This window comes from Apodemus sylvaticus, chromosome 20 (genome assembly GCF_947179515.1).
Source record: "Apodemus sylvaticus chromosome 20, mApoSyl1.1, whole genome shotgun sequence".
Classification (NCBI taxonomy): domain Eukaryota; kingdom Metazoa; phylum Chordata; class Mammalia; order Rodentia; family Muridae; genus Apodemus; species Apodemus sylvaticus.
In genome coordinates this window covers 48,359,715-48,382,418 of record NC_067491.1, presented here as the reverse complement: position 1 = coordinate 48,382,418, position 22,704 = coordinate 48,359,715, and the positions used below count along the sequence as shown (strand labels likewise).

Here is a 22,704-nt window from a genome sequence, read left to right as displayed (position 1 = left end):
ACAACAGCAAGTTTTCAGGAAATTCAAGTGTGAACTGTGTTTTTAAGACACATCCTCCTTAAGATCCCAGGAGATCTGGTTTGTTCACTGGAAACTCTTTGAAATCTCATATGCTGAAAATGTGTTGGCAACATGAGACATACCGACCATCTAATTTTTTTAGAAAACATTTTTTTTATATTGTATTATTTGTATTTTATGTGTATGAGGTTTTATTTTTGCCTGCATGTGTGCAGTTTTCTCAGAGATCAGAAGAGGGCATCAGATTCCCTGCAACTGGAGTTACTGTTTGTCTCCATGTGGGGACTGGGAAGTGAAAATAGTTTCCCTGCAAGAGGAGTGTGTGTGTGTGTGTGTGTGTGTGTGTGTGTGTGTGTATCTGGTCTGGTCTGTCCATCTGTCCATCTATCCATCTGTCTGTCTGTCTGTCTGTCTGTCTGTCTGTCTGTCTGTCTCCTCTTTAGCATTTTCAGAATGCAAGATGTCCTTGTTGGTATCTGGAGGTATTCTAGCAAGGACTATATCCATGCCTCTACAAGCCACAAAGGCAACATGTTTCAGGGTCACCGCAGCAGCGTGGCTGAGACTGCCTGTGTTAGAGTGAGTTTGTGTCTGTAGGTCTGCTGATTAATATCACTTTAGTGCCACTGGTCACAGCTCTTGGTACCTGGCTCCAGAGCTTACTTGACAAGCTCTACAGGTGATTCCTGACTACACTGGAGCCTGGGAATCACTGCTTCTAAAGAAGCGGGCAGTCCCCACCTCCCACCTCCTGTGTCTTCAGCAGCCTCGGCCCGCTGCTGAGAGAGAGGGCAGCAGAGCTTCTGTAAAGTCATAGAACAAATCCGTAACCACTAGACCATCCCACTGTTTGTTATCTTAGTGAAAAAAATTTTCTAGAGCTAGCTAGTTATCTCTTCATCTTTTGACTTTTAGGTCGGAGAGAAGAAATACCTAAGATGATTTCTGTCATTTTAACCTTGATCTTGATATGATCTATATGAGGAGTCCAAGATCTATTCCTCAGGAGGAACTAAGACAGCACTGTGGAACTAAGGTAGAGATGAAAAGGGTCACTGAGGAGAGAAGAGAAACCAAAAGGAAAGAGAGGCTGGGGCATCTCACAATGACACTTAGTTCTTTGAAAGTTTAGATTAGGCCTGGCCCTAAGTGGCCTACTGAAGGTCTAGTTTTCTGGGTGACTTTACAGTTCTAAGGAGCTTAAAATCTCTCTCTCTCTCTCTCCCTCCCTCCCTCCGTCCCTCCCTCCCCCTCTCCTATCTGCCTATCTATCATCTATCTCCCCATTTATCTACTATCTATCTATCTATCTATCTATCTATCTATCTATCTATCTGCCATCTGTCTATCTAGTTATTTTAGTACAGAGAAATGTTGAAATGGACAGAGGCTGAGAAAGTGGTGCTGATGCAGTCCATGGTAAGAGGGACACTCTACCTCTGGAGAAAGGAGGAAATCGAGGATGCCAGCCTTCATGTTACTCAGTGCTTCATTACTTGGAACAAAAATGGTGTATGGCCCACCAGTACCACCATCATCCAGAGCTTGTCCGACACTGGTTTTCTGCATTTGAGAAAATAAATGTTATATTCTTCTTCATTGAAAGTAATATTTGAAGCAGTTGTCAGAAAACATTTAGAGTTGGCCTCTGCTGATTTTACAAAGGCCTTAACCACATTCTTCTGAAATGTTTGAAAGTGCATACCTCTAGCAAAGATCTGAACTTGCCATATCTTGGTTGTAGCATCGTCATAATGGTTTGCTGAAAAGAGAGATTTTGCTCATAAGTCAGGAAATATGGACCTTAATGTTAGAAGACATGGCTGAGTTAAGAAGACAGTGTGGGTCTGTATGACGGATTAACTGACTGCTAGGCAGTATACAGATGTTTTGATTTGACCAGTCATCCAAATCTGTGTATTCTACTGCACACATCAGGCAGATCCGAGAGAAGAAATTCATGATGACTATGACTGTCCTCCACAAAGCACAAGGAACGAATTGCTGTGATAACATGGAATCAGGCAGAATTTTCTGATATGACTATAAATGAGGTCTATAAAAAATACATAAAAACTTCTTCCACCCAACATGCCTTCCTTTCTCTCTGAAGAAATACCCAGAAGTCTACCAAAATTTGGCAAATCATCTTGCTCAAGACCCTCTTTAGAAAATGAAGGCTAAATTCTAGCAAACACTTTCTTATTGGATGTGACTCTCCAGGCAGTAAAGAGGGTGGGCATGGGTTGACCTCACTTGTACTTGACCTCCCCACCTGGGGGTTGCTCTCAAGTGTGGGCTCCATCTTGTCCATGGCTCTGTCGAGGATATGCACCAGCCCATTTGAAGCAACTATATTCCCCTGGATAATCTTCACTATTTTGCTTCCATAAAGTTTGAGCTTTAGTTGATTGTCCTAAAATAACAAAGAAAGAAAAGTAAATAAAAAAATTAATAAGGTGTTCTAGAAAGCAGAAGTCTGGGATCAGAAGTCAGAAGTCCCGTGGCTGTGTGACTTTGGATAAATCACATGATTTTACATGAGGATGAACGTGTTGGTTTGGTCCATCTTGCATAGTTTCCACTAAGTTCAAATGAGATAGTATATGACATCACTGATGATGATCAGTGATCATTGATGACTATCGCATGGCCACTGATGAGTATCACATGACCACTGATGAGCATCTTATGATCACTGATGAGTATCACATGATCACTGATGAGCATCACATGATCACTGATGAGCATCATATGATCACTGATGAGCATCACGTGATCACTGATGAGCCTCAATGATCACTGATGAGCATCACATGATCACTGATGAGTATCACATGATTACTGATGAGCACCACATGATCACTGATGAGTATCACATGATCACTGATGAATAGTATTACATGATCACTGATGAGCATCATATGATCACTGATGACTATCACATGATCACTGATGAGTATCACATGATCACTGATGAGCATCATATGATCACTGATGACTCACATAATCACTGATGAGTATCACATGATCACTGATGAGCATCATATGATCACTGATGAGCATCATATGATCACTGATGAGCATCATTTGATCACTGATGAACATCACATGATCACTGATGAGTATCACATGATCACTGATGAGCATCATATGATCACTGATGAGCATCACATGATCACTGATGAGCATCACATGATCACTGATGAGCATCACATGATCACTGATGAGCGTCATATGATCATTGATGAGCATCACATGATCACTGACGACTATCACATGATCACTGATGAGTATCCCATGCAAAATTTGGGCAAATCAGTATAGGCTCTCCTCCAATAAGCTGCAAGCTCCACTTGGGTGTACCAATTCAATTGATTATAAATACATTTCTCACTTTAATAGAGTGATTTTCAATCTGTGGGTCATGACACCTTTGGGGGTTGAATGATCCTTTCTTGGGGGTTACATATCAGCCAACTTTCATGGGGCAAATGGAACTGAGTCACCACACAGAAAAACTGGTAAGGTTGAACAGATTAAGGAACCTAGCAATTTTCATAATTGAGAACAGTGGGCGTTTGAATCTGCTCCTGATCAGATTCCTGTCCTGGAGCACGTGACCATGACATCCCACTAAGAGAACCTAGACAACTCTCTATGCTAATGAGGTATCTAGATGGGCTGGCCTGGAGGGTTTGGCCAATAAGCTTTTCTTCCTGGACATTCCTTCCTACCTTAAGTATTTAATATCTGCTGGTCCACCTTGAATAAGTTGCATGCACCTTTTTCACCATGAGTAAAGTTTGGACAAGCAAGGACTACATCCATCCTCAAGGACCATCATGGGGGAAAGCCTTTGTTACCCAGCTGAGCCACCTAAGTCTATGATATAAGGCACCTCTGAGTTCCTGACACTCCCCCTGAGCTAAGCTGGATTCCTCCCCCCCCCACCCCCCCACCCCCAGCTCCATGGCTCATCACCAGCCTGTAGTCTTCTGCCCTTCTTCTCCCCTTCCCTTCTCAACCCCTCATGGTTCCCAGTGGTGTCTGGGTGCCCAGGAGTTAGAGAATCACAGCCTTGGCCCCTGAATAGCAGTAATGTGAAACAGAGACCTGCACTCCTACATAGCAGACATTTTAATTATGAGTTGTAACAGTAGAAAAACTACAGTTAGGAGGTAGCAACAAAATAATTGTATGGTTGGGAGTCATCATAACATGTGTTAAAAGGTCGCAGAGGTTGAGAACTGCTGGTTTAATGTATTGCACAAAGACGCAGCACAATACAAGCATTTGCTGAATGTGTAACTGGAAGTAACTGCGTTTTCCTCTCATGCAGCTCTTAAGCATTACAAACAATATGAATGAATACATGAGTATATACACATACACATGGCTGTGTCATAGCTACACTGCTCTGCCAAATCTATCGTCTATTCTTACACATATAGCATGGCAGGTTGGTGCCAGTCAGACCCATACCTGAACTCTGGTTCAGTTATTTTCTATGTGACCTCTCCACTGTCCCACAGGGAAAACAAGGATTGTGGAGAGACCTCTTTCCTGAGTTATTGTGCATAACACAAATCAACACCTGTGCTTAGCATGGAAAGAACAGCCAGGAGACGGCCAGCTATTGATATTAAGTGAAATGCAGCAGACAGCCTAGGACACAACCTGTATAGGCACACCTCTTAATCACATGCTCCCAGCTTAACAGAAACACAAAAAGAGTTTGTGAAGGGAAGTGAGGTAGTCTGACTTAAAAACAAAAAAAAGCTGGCAGAATGCAGGGGGAAGATGGATCAATGCCTACAACCCAAACTAAACACATTCCATTGATTACATAAGAGGAGTGCTCAAGGTTTGGGACCAGGGCATCCCGGATGCAGGTTCACAGCACTTTGTCATCATGGTGACAAACCAACCTGCCTCCATTTTAGGCTTAAAGGTCGTCTTACAGTAAAGACAAATTAAGTTCATTCCTGTTTATGATTAAACCTCTGTTTCTCAAGGATTGTGCTATGACATACCAGTAACCTCAACTACAAATGGTTCTGTATCACCTGTTCTGGGAAACAACAATCATGTCTTTGTTTCAAAAGGTTATTATGGCTGACCACTTGTTGTTATGACTACCTTGTGGCCATCTTGTTGTGGTCACCTGTTGTTATGGCCATCTTGTTGTGGCCACCTGTTGTATGGCCATCTTGTTGTAGCCACCTGTTGTTATGGCCATCTTGTTGTGGCCACCTTGTTGTGACTACCTTGTTGTGGCCATCTTACAACCAAGTCTTTGTTTCAGGAGGTTGTCATGATCAACTTGTTATGCTTACATTCTGCCTTTGTAACTCCGCCTACTTGTCTGTCAGACCCCCCCATTTGAAACCTACCGACTCCCAAGCTGTAAAAACCCTTATCACACTCATGTCCAACGCTGACCTCTCGAACCCTGCCTTTAGGGAGAGAGAGAACGTGTAAAGCTTGCTTTAACTAATTGCTTGCTTTAATTGGTTTGGCCATGATGATGGTCTTTCTGCTTGCATCTGTGGGATTAACAGTGGCAGCTAAGTGAGGGTTGCCTTGAAGACTAACTCACGCCAGACCCAAATCAAACACAACAGTCCCCTTCAGTGACAGTTCACTCAAGCCCCTTTAGTGCAAGGGTTGCCTTGGTGTTGCTACCGGAGTGAAATTCAGAGAAATTCTGACCTTATCCTTGTTGAAGATTTCCCCTGCTTTTCCCGTCAAGGTATAGAAGGTGTCCAAGTTATACATCTGTTCTGTGCTCATTTGCCCAGCAATGATGTGGAGTTTCACAAAGTACCGAGCAGCCTCTTTGTCCATCAAGAGCTCCTTTACCTAAGAAAAGAGAGCCAGCTAGGATGATGTCTGCAGAAAATGACATTATAATACACGCCATGCCTCACTTGTCATCAAAAACACCCAAGATGGAGTGTGCTACTGGGCCCTATCAGACATAGATGATGTTTCAGGTGAGCACAAGCCTTATAGAGAGTGGAAATCTGGAGAGTCTAAACTGATGCTGGTGCACTGTCAGACACGGGGATGCTGCACCCAGAACTGACATGGTATGGTGAGCAGAGCAATGGCTGCAGGGGAGAGGGAGGGAACCTGTCATAGAGGAATCTAGGAAAGAGGACCAGAAAGAAAGCTTCTCAAGGTTCTTTGTTTGTTTGTTTTGTTTCTGTTTTAAATAAAAAGAGAAGGTAGCCCCAAGTGCTGTAATTACATATGTATACCACCCCAGGCTTTTAGAAGCTGTACTTACTTACTTAATACAACTAAAGAGCAGACAGTCAGCAATAAAACACAGGTAGAGTGGATTGACGATGCTTTTGTCCCCATTCATGATACTATAGTACATGTATGGGGACAAATCTGTGCCTTTACTACTCTATAGTTAACAATTAGCTGGTACAGTTTTGATGAATTCTCCATAAACTTTATATATTAAAGGGAAGGACTCTCCCCCCAGATAGTGTGTAGAATATAGGCTAGTGACATCGTCTTTTTTCCACATCAGAAGATACACAGGGCATCTCTGGAAGTCGCCAGACTGACAGACTCATCACAGTGGATGAATGGCGATAGTGTATGCATTTGAAGGAGCCTTCCACATACTGGACTTTGAAGACAGCAAAAATTATCAGAAAACATCTCAGATGAAGGAGAGCCCATATTCATGCAAACTGGTAACCACTGGTTATGTTAGGCCAAATGGAACTCTTGTGTTGATATCATCACCATGGGACACTTCAACCAGGTACAGCTCTGGTCCCCTCTCCATGACATCATCTCAGACAACAGCTGTGCACACTGAAAAGTGACGTCCTCTCCCTGTTCCCGTCACTGTTGCCACTCTTGATGATGTAAGTTGTGCATTTATTGTTTGCGTACTTTTTGTGAGATATTTACCCAGAGAGGCATCTTATTCACATGCAAATGAGAAATGAGTTGATTTTTTAGAAGGAAATAGAGCCAATGGTATTCACTCTAGGCAAGAAAGCAAGAAAGCAAGAAAAGGGAGGAGAGTTAGAGACATAGAGACATAGAGTTAGGGAAACATAACATATTCCAGGAAGTACTGAGTGTACTTAGCAGCACAAAGAAAAAATAAATGTTTAAGGAGACGGACATAACAATTATTCCAATTTGACAATTACGCATTATTTATATACACCAGAATATATTTTACAATGGTTATGTGTTAATTTAAAATAAAACACATGTTTATTTAAAAACCCACTGCGGTGGTTTGAATGAGAATGGCCTCCATAGATCCATATATGTGAATGTTTAATTCCCAGTTGGTAGACTGCTTAGGAAGGATTAGGAAACCTGGCCTTGTTGGAGGAGGTGTGTTACTGGGGGTAAGCTCTCAGGTTTTGTGTAAGTGTTCTGTCTGCATGTATACCTGCATGCCAAAAGAGAGCCCCAGATCCTTTTATCCTTAGTCATGAGCCACCATTTGGTTGCTGAGAATTGAACCCAGTACCTCCGGAAGAACAGCCACTGCTCCTAACCACTAAGCCATCTCACCAGCTCCAGCTCACAGGCTTTAAAAGCCCATGTTAGGCACAGTTTTATTCTTGTTCTGTCTGATGCCTGTGAATCCAGATGGAAATTCTTAGCTCCAGCACTATGCCTGCCTGCCACCACACTCCCCATCATGATGGTCATGGACACACCCTCTGAAAATGTAAGCAAACCTTCAATGAAATCTTCTTCTATAAGCTGGTGTCTCTTCACAGCAATAGAACAGTAACTAAGAAGTTGGTATCAGGCCCTGGGGCATTCCTGTGATAGGCCTGACCATGCTGCTTACTGTAGAAATATGGAAGACTGAATTAGACGTGCAGTTGAACACTTTAGTTGGGGCTTAATGGGTCACCCTAGTAGGAATGTGGAAGGTAGTCGAGCTGAGGGCAATGTGACCATGGTAACCAAGCTCAAGAGGATTCAGCAAATAGCCTAGAGAACGTTGTTACGATATTTTTAGTAAAGAATGTGGCTGACTTTTGTCCTTGTCCAGGCATTCTGCTGGAGGTTAAGTTGAGTTTGGACTAATGGTGGTAGCAGAGGAGATTTCAAGACAGTCTAGTATTGACTGGGTCATGTGGCTATTAGTCATCATTCTTATGCAGATCTATGATGGAAAGGGGGAAGGGGAGCAAGGGAAAATGCAAAATGAACAGCTGGAGGAGAAAAGAAGCATCAATGATGTAATAGTCTAGCCAAGTCCTATGTCCAAAGAGATAAAAAGTTATAGAAAGGCCCGATGCTGGATGCTGAATCCCTAGCAGAATGAAGGGGGTGACATCCACAGGGCATGACCTCACCCAGCTAATCCTGCAACTTGTAAAAATGAAATGCAGCAAGAGAAGCCATCAATAAATCATCCCTCACGCAAATGTAATTAAAGGAGGGCAACAGATGCATCCCAAGTAAGTAGAAGAACTGGGCAGCCTTGCTTCTGGCTTCATCAAGCAAGATTCAGGTGTGAAGGAGTTGTGGAATCTTCCACCATGGTGAAGGAAATCTGCCAGCCCGTGGTGGGAGAGTTCTTACATGGAGGCACAGAGAGGCTGTTATGGGGAGCTTCGAAGATAAAGCCTGGATTGCATTGGAGACCCCAAGAAGTTGGGGCTGAAGAGCCCTGGGATACCTGCTAAGGGGAGCTGCAGACCCAGCATGGAACCAGCTTAGGAAAGAGAAGTGGCAGCAGTCAACGAGGATGAAGGGAGTGGGAGACTGGAAGAGTCATCAGAGTCAGGATTTGGAGTTTGCAGTGCAGTGTTTCAGTCTGGCTTTTCCTCTGTCTCTTTTCCCCACTCTCTTTGTTGGAAGTAAATATAACCTGCTTTTTGAACCTATAGGGCTTTGCAGTTAAGAGATTTCCTTGAGTCTCAGAAGAGACTTTGGACTTTTAAACTGTAGAGACTGTGAAGATTACCGGGGACTTGGGTCTTTGGACTGAATGTGTTTTGCATTACAATAGGGCTATGAGCCTATAGGGGCTGAGAGTGGAATGTGGTGGTTTGAATAAGAATTGCCCTCATTGGCTCATATGTTGAATGTTTGGTTATTAGTTGGTAGAACTGTTTAGAAAGGATTAGGAGGTCTAACTTTGTTAGCGGAAGTGTATCACTGGGGTGAGTCGTGAGGCTTTAAAAGCCTATACCAGATCCAGTCTCTCTCTCTCTCTCTCTCTCTCTCTCTCTCTGTCTCTGTCTCTCTCTCTCTGACTGTTGCCTGTGGGTCAGAACTTTGTTATGATATCTTCTCACAGCAATAGAGCAGTAACTAAGACACTCAGCATCCTTGTCTTGAGTGTAATCGAGGTGTCTCACTCTAAATAAGATACTGCCTACTGGAACATTTCTTTTGGCCCCTCAGATGGGGTTATTTTAGATACTTACATCAACCTCTTTTAGTCCCTTGTCGGAGGGCAGCAGCACAGTGAAGGGTCCCAGGTTGCTCAGTGGCCAGGCATATGTTCTGTCTTAAGAGTCAAAACACACAGAAAGAAAATGTCACGTGGGTCAGAGGTACATGGAGAGCGAGACTGTTCAGTATGTCTTATGTCAGGCCGAGTCCCTTCATGTCTTCCCTTCTCATTCCTCTGTGGTGTCCTTGGTAAGCGGATGCTTTAAGAGCACAGGGTACTGCGATGTGCTGGCCTCACATACTCCCAGAATGCTCTAGGAGTTTCCCAGGAGTCTTAGCTGTGGCTTTCTAGGTGCTCTGCCATGAAACAGGAGGGTGTGATGATATCTTTTGACAGCCTCACCGTCCCTAATTTTGTGCCTGACTTGCTGAGCTGTGTCCTCTCCATGTGTAGGGATGTGCATCACCTCCAAGGGCAGCTCAGAGAAGCCCACAATAGACTTAACTGTTCTGTTTGCACCTGTTTGGAACTGGTGAGCTTAGCTCAATGCCCCCAGCTGAGCTGTTTGCACAGGTTTCCTGAGAGCAAAACATCCCGCAGCTTAGCTTGAGTCCTGCCTTCCTGCTCTGTGTGGTAGGGACTTCCCAGGGGCCTGACCTATGGCTATGATTGGTTTTTCCTGTTGTTTTCCCTGGCCTCTAGTATATATTGCTGGTCCCTTAGTAAAGCTTTGGCATTCTCCTTACAGAATGACCCGAGTCTGTGTCTCCTGTCAATCCCCCAGGCCTATGCCCGATATTTGGTACTGTGGCGGTGCAGTCATGCACCCTCTTGAAAAGCACAGATTATTTGAACAAAGGCCCTCACATTTGCATTCTACCCTGGGCCTTGCAAGTCTTCTAGTGGTGTCCATCATCCAGTGGCTGCTGGGTCCTAAGGACAGGCTCTGTGCTCTCACACAGGAGTAAGATGGCATGGGGAAAGGTGCAAGGTAAGCAGGTCTCTGTCTAGAAAAATGTTTGTGTGTGTGGTCTGGTCTTCAAAGGACACTGTGTCAATTCCTTCCGATCTCGTTGACTGTCCAGAGAGTTCTTATCTGAGGGTAGAGTTGCTGCAACATTGTCCTCAAGCCCATGTTTCCCGTGCTTCACTCTCCCTAGGAGGCCTTGCGAAGGCCCGTGGATATCTCACAGACGGCACGGTGAAAATTATTCAGAGAACACAGCATTGGCTGCAAGGACAGATTTCTTCACTGTGTTCCTTCTGGGAAATGATTTTAGCTTACTCGGCCAACTCTGACATAAATGCTGATATTTTAAGGTTTCTGTTTGGTCAGGTCTGTGTACAAATTCATGTTTAGTGGAGGTCTTACCCAGTGTTCTCTGATCGGCTATATTTTGATCTCTGGGGGATGCGGGCTAATAGTTTGTAGGAGGCATTTGTAAACGAATGAGCATGTTGTATTTTGACACTGCCTAGGGCTCACAGAGGATCTGACGCTACTACAGGGTAATTAGTAGTGTCCAACTAAGGGTACGCACAAGCAAGATTGTTCCAGAATTCAGATGCCGCCTTCCCTGCTCAGCAGGAATACTATCATGATTCTTCTTTTTAGTTGTTCTTTAGTGATTCTCCATTCTCAGCTAATGTTTATTCATCCTTGAAAACCACGGGGTGTCAAGGACATAAAGGACAGTCTTTTACATCAGTGGCTGTCTCTCTTCTCGCTAGCTTGTTAATCTACGGCGATGCCATGACCCTGTCCTCCATTTCTAAGTCTGCCTGGCAAACAGCTGTCTCCTCGGAAACGGCTGTCTGCTCCTCCCCATCATACCTGTGGCCTGTCCCCACTAGGACTAGTCTCAATGCACCAGCCCTGTCTGCCCCTTTCTGCCTACTTGCATCTAGCAGATGCCCTGGGCGGAAAGAGTGCTGCCCTCTAGGACGACATCTACATACCCAGGATTGAGATGAAGGAGGTCAGCTGTCCTTGCCACATTCCTCTGGGTTCAGTATTTAACTCTCTGAGTCTCTGCATGATGTTTCCATAGCAGTTCAGGCCGTCGCCCACATAACCTTTCTGGCAAGTGCATCTGTAGAGAGGGTGAAGTCAGAGTCTCAGGGCCTGGGCGCTATCAAGAGTTGAGACTCCACAGCCCAACACTTCAGTTCACAGACAAGGAGAACAACATAATGAGCAGGACTGGAGAGGCCGTGAGAGCCACAGTCTCAGGGGACAGGCAAGTGCAGAACCTGGCTTAGGGTTGCCTGTCCAGAATGGGCTTAGATGATATAGTACGCACACGTATAAAAAACTAGGCCGCTCTGTATGATCTTTGTAGAAGTAATTTCCAAAGTGTGGTCCAGAAAGCATACACATCGAATCACTTGGAATGTTTGCAGAATAAGCTACCCATGGATAAAAGTGATTGCCACCTTGTGGGCACGACTGCGAGATTATCTAGATTAGGTTGGTTGAGGAGGGGAACCCCCTTCAACTGTGGCTGTCACCATTCACGGGACTACGATTGTGTTTTGAACAAAAAGGAGAAAGGACTGTGCACGAACAAGCGCTCATCGCTCTCTCTTCTTCCTGTGCACAAGTGTTCATCACTCTGTTTCTTGTGCACAAGTGTTCATCACTCTTGCTTCCTGCATACAAGCGTTCATCACTTCCTGTGCACAAGCATTCAGCACTCTCTGTTTCCTGTGCACAAGTGTTCATTACTCTGCTTCCTGAGCACAAGTGTTTAACACTCTGCTTCCTGTGCACAAGTGTTCATCACTCTGCTTCCTGTGCACAAGCATTCATCACTCTGTTTCCTGTGCACAAGTGTTCATCACTTTCCCTCTGCTTCCTGTGCACAAGTGTTTATCACTTTCTCTGCTCCTCGTGCACAAGTGTTCAACACTCTGCTTCCTGTGCACAAGTGTGTATCACTTTCTCTACTCCTTGTGCACAAGTGTTCAACACTCTGCTTCCTGTGCACAAGTGTGTATCACTTTCTCTGCTCCTTGTGCACAAGTATTCAACACTCTGCTTCCTGTTCACAAGTGTGTATAACTTTCTCTGCTCCTTGTGCACAAGTGTTCAACACTCTGCTTCCTGTGCACAAGTGTTCATCACTGTTTCCTGTGCACAAGCATTTCATCACTCTATCTGCTTCCTGTGCACAAGTGTTCATCACTGTTTACTGCACACAAGTGTTCAGCATTCTCTCTGCTCCTTGTGCACAAGTGTTCAACACTCTGCTTCCTGTTCACAAGTGTTTATCACTTTCTCTGCTTCCTGTGCACAAGTGTTCATCACTGTTTATTGCACACAAGTGTTCAGCATTCTCTCTGCTCCTTGTGCACAAGTGTTCAACACTCTGCTTCCTGTTCACAAGTGTTTATCACTTTCTCTGCTTCCTGTGCACAAGTGTTCATCACTGTTTACTGCACACAAGTGTTCAGCATTCTCTCTACTCCTTGTGCACAAGTGTTCAACACTCTGCTTCCTGTTCACAAGTGTTTATCACTTTCTCTGCTTCCTGTGCACAAGTGTTCATCACTCTCTGTTTCTTGTGCACAAGTGTTCATCACTTTTTCCTGCACACAAGCACTTATCACTCTTTCTGCTCCCTGCACAAGTGTTCATCACTCTGTTTCCTGTGCACAAGCATTTCTCTTTCTGTTTCCTGACTGCACATGCAGCTGCGTCAGGCTCCTGGGCTGTGGCTTCCCCACCAGGATGGGGAACCGTGCGCTCAAATAAACCCCTCCTTTCTTAAGCTGCCTTTGTAAGAATATTTTGTCACGGCAATGGAAAATTAATTAACATGTTACAAAGGCAGCCTGCAGGCCATCCACACAGAATACGTGCCCCCTGCTTTCTCCCTTCCTAGCTGAGGTTTCTCCTTCCCCAGGGAAGCCTCCTCAGAGCCCATTTCCACGTTGGGTCAGCTCTCCGTGCATGCACTATCGCAGTACTGTGGCGCCTCTTTGTAATGTTTTCCTGCTCTGTCTGGTTATGTGATAAATATCTACTTCCCTCTCCAGTGAGAGGAAAGGCTTTGAGTGTCTTTGTTCTCTGTGCTTATTCCAGAATGTAGAACAGAATGTCTTTGGGACATTCACAGTCAACAGTCACACAGTAAATAAGAATTGTGTCAAATACATATATTCCAGAAGCCAGAGAAGTGATAGAAATTTAAAGCAGTCGTTCAGCGGGTAAAGACGTGTGAGCCTCGGCTGGCAAATGTCTAATAACTCGCTCTGAAGGGGCTGGTGGGAAAGTGTTGATTGACAGCATTTACCAACCTCGGTGGTTTATCATCATATCTTGGCTAATTTCAAACTACTTAACATGCTGTCAACAAGTCCGGGAAATTGCTGAAAATTTCACACTCAGTTCTGAATCGGGGGCGCTGGCGGCTGCCTGCCTGCCGCTGTTTACAGAGTTGACAGCTGAAACTGTGAAAGTGTGAAGGAAGGTTAACTAGGATCCGGAGATAAGCGAGAAACCAAACATGAAGGAAGGAGAAGAACCTTCCAGAGAGGAGAGCTAAGGGAGCTGCAGAGGAACCGCTCAGTTCCCAGCACAGCCCAGAGGTGATGCGTTTCGGGCCGTATCCCAGAGAGTAACTATACTCCCGTGCGCTCTGCTGTGTATCAATACCTCTTGGAAAATAGATCCATTTTTAAGTCAGTGGGATAAACCTCTGAGAGTCCTGTTTCCTGGACAACAGCAGTGGCCCTTTAACTGTTTCTCCCCCCCCCCCCCCTGCCATTTCTATTCTGTTCTCCTGTCCATCCTTCACTGAGCCTCAGAGGAATTTCCTCCAAAGAGAAACCCATTAGTAGCATGTTCCAACCCTCCTCATCCCTTCCCCTTATAGAATAATATGCAAGACTTGTGTACGTGCCCGCCACAAACCCCAGAAGCATTAAACTGATATATATTTTAGATTGGACCTCACTATGTAGTCCAGGCTAGCTTCCAATTCTCAATCCTCCTGCCTCAGATTACCGTTGTACAATACTCACTATGCTTTCTTTTTAAAAGGCATGACAGTTGGATTTCCTCGGACTGTTTTTCCTACCGGCAGTTATCTGATCTTACGGCGCCACAGCCATTAAGACGTGGGAGCTTACTGAGGACTCTAACTCTTTGAGGTGATACAGTCCTCACTGTAGAGATTTAAAATCTCAGTACAAATCACACGGGCTTAATCTGAAGACAGCCACCAGCACTCGATGTGGAACCTGCGCCAGCTCCTGAAGATTGTTCTTTCTCCGAGTCCTTATGAGGCCACTAGTCGGTTTCCCGTGAAGTGTGAAGTGAGAATCCTGTTTTAACGGCCTTATCGTCTAGGAATGTGGGAGACATAAATATTTTTACCTTAAACCTCAGGCCAAAGTCCAAGTCTTTTCTGGACTGTCTTCTAACTTGAATATTCTTAGTTTTCCTGTGGCCCATTCGGAACCTAGCCTCCTTGGTGAATAGGGTTTTGTATGTTTTTTTTTTTTTTTTAATTGAGTGTAAACATCTTGCACTGTCTTAAGGCTTTAAAAGCACACATATCCATTTGCATTTTGTGTTACTGGTTGGCGTGACTACAGATGCTGTGTGAGCTGGGCTGGGGTAGGTTTCCAGGAGCTAACATCACTGGCCTCCTTCATTTCTTCCTTTCCTTCACTGATTCCTGTGTTGCTCAAAGTTCTTCTTTCATCCCATTGGCTTAGCCGGTGACAGGTGTTACCCGAAAGGGTGAATAGGATGTCGTTGTATTCAAGTTGGTCATAGAAATCAGTAGTGATAGTAATAACTAGTGTTTGTTAATAGCTTCTAGGTCAGGCATTAGGCACTGTGGTGTCTAATTTAACACAACTGCTATGCTAGATGAACTCTATAATTAGCCTTATTAAATTGCTTTTAAGTGTCTAAATTTTATATATGTGTGTGTGTGTGTGTGTGTGTCTGTGTGTGTCTGTGAGTATGTATACTTGAGGGAAGTGTCTGAAGAAGTCAGAGGTGTCAGATGCCCTGGAGCTGGAGTTACAGGTAGCTGTGAGCTGTTGGACGTGTGTGCTGGGAACTGAATCTGGGTCCTCTGTAGGAGTGGCATGTGCCTGCTGCTCCGCCTCTCCAGGCGTGCCATTTTACATATTCATTTACATATGGGAGGTCACATATCTCACTGAAGGTCACACAGCCTCTAGGTGTGCCAAGTGCACCTCAGAGCTGGCCCATAAGTAAGTACTGGAGAAGTGTCTCAGGAGCTCCGGGGAATGATTGTAACGCAGGCTACGAGGGCTGCCGGGGGTGATATGCCAGCCTCGAGAGCATCAAAGGCTCCGTGTGTGTGTGTGTGTGTGTGTGTGTGTGTGTGTGTGTCCAACTCAGATGAAGCAGGTGGACCATGCAGTTGGAAGATGTTCTAAGTGGAAGAGAAGGCTGGAGGCTTGCAGTTGAGAGCATCATGACCCAGGGCAGTGCTCGAGGCTGATGGCTTGTCCTTAGATTCTCATGTTGAAATCCTTATCTCCAGAGTGCTATGCTAGGAACTGGGGACACTTTGGGTTATAAGGTAGAGTCTCGTCAATGGGATTAACACTTAGGAAAGGGATCTCGGAGCTCACACTAACTCCCTTTCTACTGTGTGAGGACGCAATGAACAAGAATGACCTGATTGTTGATCCGGAATGCCTCTTACATTCACTACTGTTTGTGATACTCTTGTGTGGTCAGAATGGGAACTTACTGTTTTCACTCTGCTCTTTCAGTCCGGCTCAGTCTGGTTTGACTTCTTTTCAGTCAAGATCAATTATATAAGAGAACGATTCTCTCCTCTATTGCTCCTTACTCCCTACCCCTCCTGAGCAATAAAATGGCAAGTGATACCCATCACAAGAATGACACCATTTGCTCTTTTTTAGTAATAATAAAAATAAAGTTGAGAGTAAAAAACACGTAGCCAGCTCTTCACAGGGAGGTATAGGTGATCTCATGTTCTCTCTCTCTTTTTTTAAATATTTTTATTTATTTATTTTATGAATATGAGTACACTGTAGCTGTACAGATGGTTGTGAGCCACCATGTGGTTGCTGGGATTTGAACTCAGGACCTTCAGAAGAGCAGTCAGTGCTCTTAACCACTGAGCCATCTCTCCAGCCCCGATCTCATGTTCTCTTGTCAGGTGAGGAGAGTGTGCTTAAAGTTCAGACTTCTCCCAGATCACCCTAGTGGTGAATGTTTGAGCCCCTTCTTCTTGATTAGGTGGCTTTCTGTGACTAACAGTATTGGTTTGAGATTCTGAAGAAACTTGCCTTATTGCGATGTAAGCTTAATGAATTAAGGGATTTAAATTAATTATTGTACATTGCCTGAAGGTTTTACCTTTTACTAATCCCACCTAGCCAGACTTTCTATCTTGGACTTTTTTAAGTGAAGTTTATTTGTGTTGTGGTTGGAATATGCTTGTCCCAAAGAGTGGCACTATTCGGAGGTGTGGCCTTGTTGGAGTAGGTGTGGCCTTGTTGGAGTAGGTGTGGCCTTGTTGGAGTAGGTGTGGCCTTGTTGGAGGAAGTCTGTCACTGTGGGCATGGGCTTTAAGGCCCTTGTCCTAATTGCCTGGAAGCCAGTCTTCTTCTGTTTGCCTTCGGAACAAGATGTCTCAGCTCCTCCTGCATCATTCCTAACTAGAAACTGCCATGCTCCTGCCTTGATGATACTGGACTGAACCTCTGAACCTGTAAGCCAGTCCCAATTAAATGTTGTCCTTATAAGACATGCCTTAGTCATGGTGTCTGTTCACAGCAGTAAAAACCCTAACAAAGACAATTTGTTTCCCTGTGGAGGAAGAGGAGAAAGGGAAGGTCTCTACATAACATACACAGTCCTAAAACTGGTTAGTTCTACTGAACATCCTAGAGACACATTTGGATGAAGAATTCACCATTCTGTTATTCTACTTGTATCTTTGTATCTTTCTGAACATGAAGGAGAGAGATTATATAAAGAGGGCTACTCAGACTTCCTAGTGGGGTCGTAAAATGTGCATGCTTTTTTATTTATCTCTCTACTTCCGTAGACTTTGAGGAAGAGGTCTACATATATTTACATGTGTCACACACACACACACATATATATGTGTGTGTGTGTGTCTACATATATCACATTGTAGGCATGTATAACTCATGGTTGTGGTTGGTTGGTGTGTGTTCTTTCTGTGTAAGTTTCTGCTCAAGGGAAGATGAAGGCAATTTCATTTGGTCCTCGTGACAGCCCTGATAGGGATAGAATTCTCCCCACTTTATGGCTTAAGGACCATTAATTCACGGAAGTTAAGTGGCAGAGTTATATTGAAGTATAGGGATCCTAATACCCAAGGGCATTCCATCCACATCTAGAATATTCATCTACAGGGAGTGTGAGGAGCCTCAAATTCATCAGGGGGAAAGATCTATAGGCTGAAGAACAGGTATGAAAGAATACACCTGGGCTTATTCTGCATCATTCATAGACTTCTGAAGTGGCTGGCCTCAGGAAGCAAAAAACTGTTTTATGATTCAATGTAATCATGATTTCAGGCTCACAAAGAAGACAGGAGTCCTTCACAAAGGCTGATGGCATTGAGAATTAAGTGGTTCAGAGGTGGTCTGAGAGTTGAAGGATGTGGTTTTTAGCTTCTGTTCTATCCCTGTTGAAAACACAACACTCCTGCTCAGAGTTGGCACAGAAACATTTCCTCGTGTCATTGTCACTTCAGCTATATGGAGCAGACATCATTTTTACTGTGTGCAAGGACAGGTAGTGACCCCTTTAAAGGCTCACTCTGGGTAGGCATCAGAGCCATGATATAACCAACTAACCAACCTACCATCACCAACCAGCCTACTACAACCAACCAACCAGCCTACTACAACCAACCAGCCTACACAACCAACCAACCAACCAACCAACTGACCAACCAACCAACCACAACCTACCACAACCAACCACAACCAACTATAACCAATCACAACCAACCAACCTTCCATCTCTCTTCTTCTTCCTCCCCCATCTTTCCATCTCTCCCCTCTCTCCTTCTTTCTTTGAGATGGGGTCTCATTAAGTAACCCTGACTGCCTTGGAACATTCTATGTAGACAAGGCTCTCACTTAAACTCACGGAGTTCTGCCTGCCTTTGACTACCAAGTACTCGGATTAAAGTTATGGGTCACCATGTCCAGTGTAACCTCTGATCTTTAAATTCCACTCACCATTCCCTTCCCACAGTGAGAGTTACCTCTGCCTTGGGAATTTACACACATATGTTTTCCCTCATGGTAAGCCTCTTCTGAAACCTGGTGTCCAGGAAATACATCTCCTGCTTATTCACTTTTCCAAGTTGGATTCTGTATCATTCACAAGCACTGTCCTGTGAATGTTCTTGTTTTGGTTCTGTTCATTTAAGCTCTAGTATCAGGCTAAGCCAATGCTCAGAGTATTCTCATAGTCATCAGGAAGGAAATACCTATTGACTTACCCATTGATTAAACAGATCTATGGAACAATTATTATGCTTCTTGCTGCTACTACCTAGAATGGAGTAGATACAGGGCTGATTGGGAAATGCTTTCTCTCCTTCAAGGAACTTACTGTGCTGACTGGTTCCCACTTTCATCATCTGGGAAACATCTAGTGAGACCGAGAGAAGACTTACTGCGTTTGTCCTGGTGAGACTGTGCTGCAGTTTGCATTCTTATGACATGGGTTCTTTGATTCACAGATGTTGGTCATACTGCACCCCACTCCTGGTACAAAATTGCGGTAATGTTCTTTACACTCGCAGTGAGACTTTTAGAGATGGAGAGAGAAAACAAAATCGGAGCCAAATTAGTCTAATCAGCTGATATTCTTTAATTCGTGTATATATATTCTCCACAAAAACTAACTTCAAAGTTTCTAGAGATTGAAATGGTGGTTGTATATCTTCCTTATTTGAAAACTTATATTCCTTATATGTAAAATTTGGGTGTTTGGGGATTTTTGTTTTTTTCCTGAATCCTACCCCCCCCCCCCCCACAATTCCCTTTAAATGACTTATAGGTCAATAGAGGTTAGCATCCAGATGGTAGGCACTACTCTTCTAGAATACAGTTTTCAGCAGAGGAGGAGCCCTGGACAATGTCTAGAGAAACTTTGTTGTATTGTTGGAAGAAGAGAATGGAGAGTCTAGGGGTCAGAATCCTGCAATGCACACAGCCAGCCAAGAGTGATGCAATACAAACTATGCACAACACCAAGATTCCCTCCAGCTGGGAGGGAATGCAACATTCTGCTTCCCTGTGAAACACAGAGGCTTCCCACACCTTCAAAATCTGCCTTGGGGCCATTTCTAAAGATACAAAGAGTGATTTCTGTCTTATTTCCAAGCCCTGACACTCATGGCCTATCACGGACCTTCCCACAGAGGTCTGCATACTGAGAAAGAGTTTTTAGTCCCTTGAATGTTTATGCAAACCCGGCTCAGAAATTGATACGGAGAATATCGTATGGTACATTTACTCCTCAGAGGGGAGATATATCAGATTCTGTGCAGAATTCCAACCAGGGGAACCCTGAGGGCTTGGGCTATTTGTTGAGCTTTTTCTTTGTCCTGGGCAAGCAATGCCTTATATGACGTGATGTGCAGTCATGGCCACCGTCAGCATCCATTAAACACTTGATAGACAAAAGTCTGACAGGGATGGGGCTCTTTCCACTCTTCTCCTCAATAAAGTTCTCCAGACCAGAGCAACTTTTTTCAGTCAGGATTATAGCATAATTCGGTGTCTCACCCAGGATACCCTTAGTCCCAGCTTGCTGCCCCTGGCTTTTGCTCAGTCTCCACCTTTGGGGCTTCTAGGGTCCCCTTAATCTAAAAGACATTACCAAGAACGGAGAATTGAAGGCGGTCTGCATTCATATGAGTCTGATTGAACTCATCTAGTCTAATTTTGAATTCTGTCCATATTTTGTCAGTCACCACATGGGGTAGGGTTAGGAGAGAACACAGGGCAGTTAAGTTTTGACTTGGGGGGTGCGGAGGGAGTGTGAGTTTAGAGAATACATAGGGTAGGGAAGCCCTGTGACCAAGCCCTGAGCCCAGTGAGGACTGCCTAGAGGGGAAGACCAAATGGAGCGTGTGAGTTGGGAGCAGGAAGACCCGAAAGCCACACGTGCCCAGTGGTCTGGGTCGTTTGATCGCTTTCCCCTCTTTCTGGACACACCAGCTCCATGCGTTCTTAGCTCACCTGTCCAGGGCCGTCGTATTTGCACACGGTAGACTTTGTAGGGCAGTTTCCATAGTTGGTTTGGCAGGGGTCCACTGGCAGACACACTTGACCATCCCCTTGGTAGCCTTTTTGGCACACACAACTGTGCTGATTCGGTCCCAGATAGGAACAACTCGCGTGAGGGTGGCAGACGTTTTTTAAACATGGGTTGATGGCTTGAGAGAAAAATGAGGCAAGAGAGGTAGTTAGAGTTCTCAGAGGTGTGTGTGTGTGTGTGTATGTGTGTGTGTGTGTGAAAGAGAGAGAGAGAGAGACAGACAGACAGAGACAGAGAGAGACATAGACAGAGACAGAGAGACAGAGAGAGACAGACAGACAGAGAGACAGAGATCTCGACAGAGAGAGACAGAGACAGAGACAGCGAGACAGAGACAGAGAGACAGAGAGAGAGACAGATAGAGAGAGAGACAGAGACAGAGAGAGTCAGAGAGAGACAGAGACAGACACACACAGAGAGACAGAGAGAGTCAGAGAGAGAGAGACAGAGAGAAGGTGGGGCATTGCCAGAGAACTGTGGCTCACATGCGCCATAGACACAAAGGCAGTTGGGGGCATAGCAGTTAAATGGAAACACGACTTTCATTCCATCCGACCACCCTGCTCTACCAAACTGACTCACAAATGAATGGCAGAGATTGTAATTCCGCATACCATGCTGATGTAATCTTTGCATGTGCTTGAGAACAGAAGGGGATCTGCCATGCTTCCGAGGCTAAACTTTCAACCCCAGAATCCTGTATATCACACGGAAACACAAACAGGGTGGGGTTCCACTCACGCCTGCAGCTCTGGCCGTCCCCCTCGTAACCGGGAAGGCATTTGCACTGGAGTTTGGTCTCATCTTTGCTGGAAGGTGAGCATCTGGAGTTTTCTGGGCAGAGCAAGGTTGCACACTCGGGGATGGCTGCACAGGAAGTTTATTGAAGTACTCTGGTTAGTAGGATGGCCAGATATGAAAGTCTTTTATTACAGTTTTAAGGTTTATGGTAATAATTATTAAAATACAGCACACATAAAGTAAAAACTAATTGTGATTGGTTTTTTGTTTTGTTTTGAGAAAGGATCTTGTGGAACCAACTCAGGCTGGCTTTAAACTTGCTATGAAGTCTTATCCCTTTGAAATAGGGTCTCTCACTGAACCGGGAGCTAGGCTTGTGGCCAGTAAGCCCCAGCTATCCTCCTGTCTTTGGGTCCTACAGTGCTGGAGTTCTATATGTCCAAGCCACACTGGGTTCAGGGTACTTAAACTCAGGTCTTTGTGCTGACACAGCAATTACTCTGAGATGTCGAGTCCTTTACCAAGCCCTGGAATTTACTTTTAACCACAACAGCCTCTAAAGGGCAGTTATGCAAAGATATGGTATCATGGAAAAAATGTAGCGTGATCTCATATGAAATTATAAACTGACCCAGGCTGGCGCGTCTTATGACATTGGACAGGTGTATCTTTCCATCCTCCGAGTTTCTCCCAACAATTTAAATAATCCAAAAGTAACTCATGGCTCTGATGGCTTGAGAACCATTATGTTAAACCTTTGGGTTTGTGTATGTGTGTGTGTGTGTGTGTGTGTGTGTGTTTATTTTTATATAGAAGTTGGTGTTAATTTAACTAGTTTAGGATCTACCAAAATTTATTTATCCAAGTTCAACATTCAGGTTATTTCCGGCTTGTTTTTGTTACCAACGCCATGCCATGGATTTATCGGTCTATAAGTTCTTATTTATAACCCTTCTCAGTCCTCCCCCTCTTCAGGGTAAATTTCTAGATGTGGGGCCCCAGCACTACTCTGTAATTCTGTGTTACAGTTGGTAGGTGCCTCCCGCTTAGCTGGTAGGATGCCACCTTTACACACATCTTGGGCTTCCGATACAAGGAGTCTGTCCTGTGTGGAATCCAAACTGTTCTAAGTTTTTCATTCCATCGGAGACTATAATCCAGAGGATCAGTTGAGTGAGCCTAGTGT

General features: G+C 44.5%; 1 protein-coding gene across 1 annotated transcript in view; it reads right to left on the bottom strand.

Moving 5' to 3' along the window:
• Positions 1 to 22,704, bottom strand: part of Stab2 (stabilin 2) — a 181,219-nt gene that overhangs the window by 122,272 nt on the left and 36,243 nt on the right. The window contains exons 7-15 of the mRNA XM_052165556.1: positions 21,519 to 21,644; positions 20,699 to 20,895; positions 19,126 to 19,259; positions 11,396 to 11,529; positions 9,468 to 9,550; positions 5,737 to 5,886; positions 2,297 to 2,437; positions 1,727 to 1,783; positions 1,459 to 1,584 (exon numbers count right to left, since the gene is read on the bottom strand). Of these exons, the coding sequence (XP_052021516.1) occupies positions 1,459 to 1,584; positions 1,727 to 1,783; positions 2,297 to 2,437; positions 5,737 to 5,886; positions 9,468 to 9,550; positions 11,396 to 11,529; positions 19,126 to 19,259; positions 20,699 to 20,895; positions 21,519 to 21,644 (1,148 nt within the window). The remainder of the gene's footprint in view (positions 1 to 1,458; positions 1,585 to 1,726; positions 1,784 to 2,296; positions 2,438 to 5,736; positions 5,887 to 9,467; positions 9,551 to 11,395; positions 11,530 to 19,125; positions 19,260 to 20,698; positions 20,896 to 21,518; positions 21,645 to 22,704) is intronic.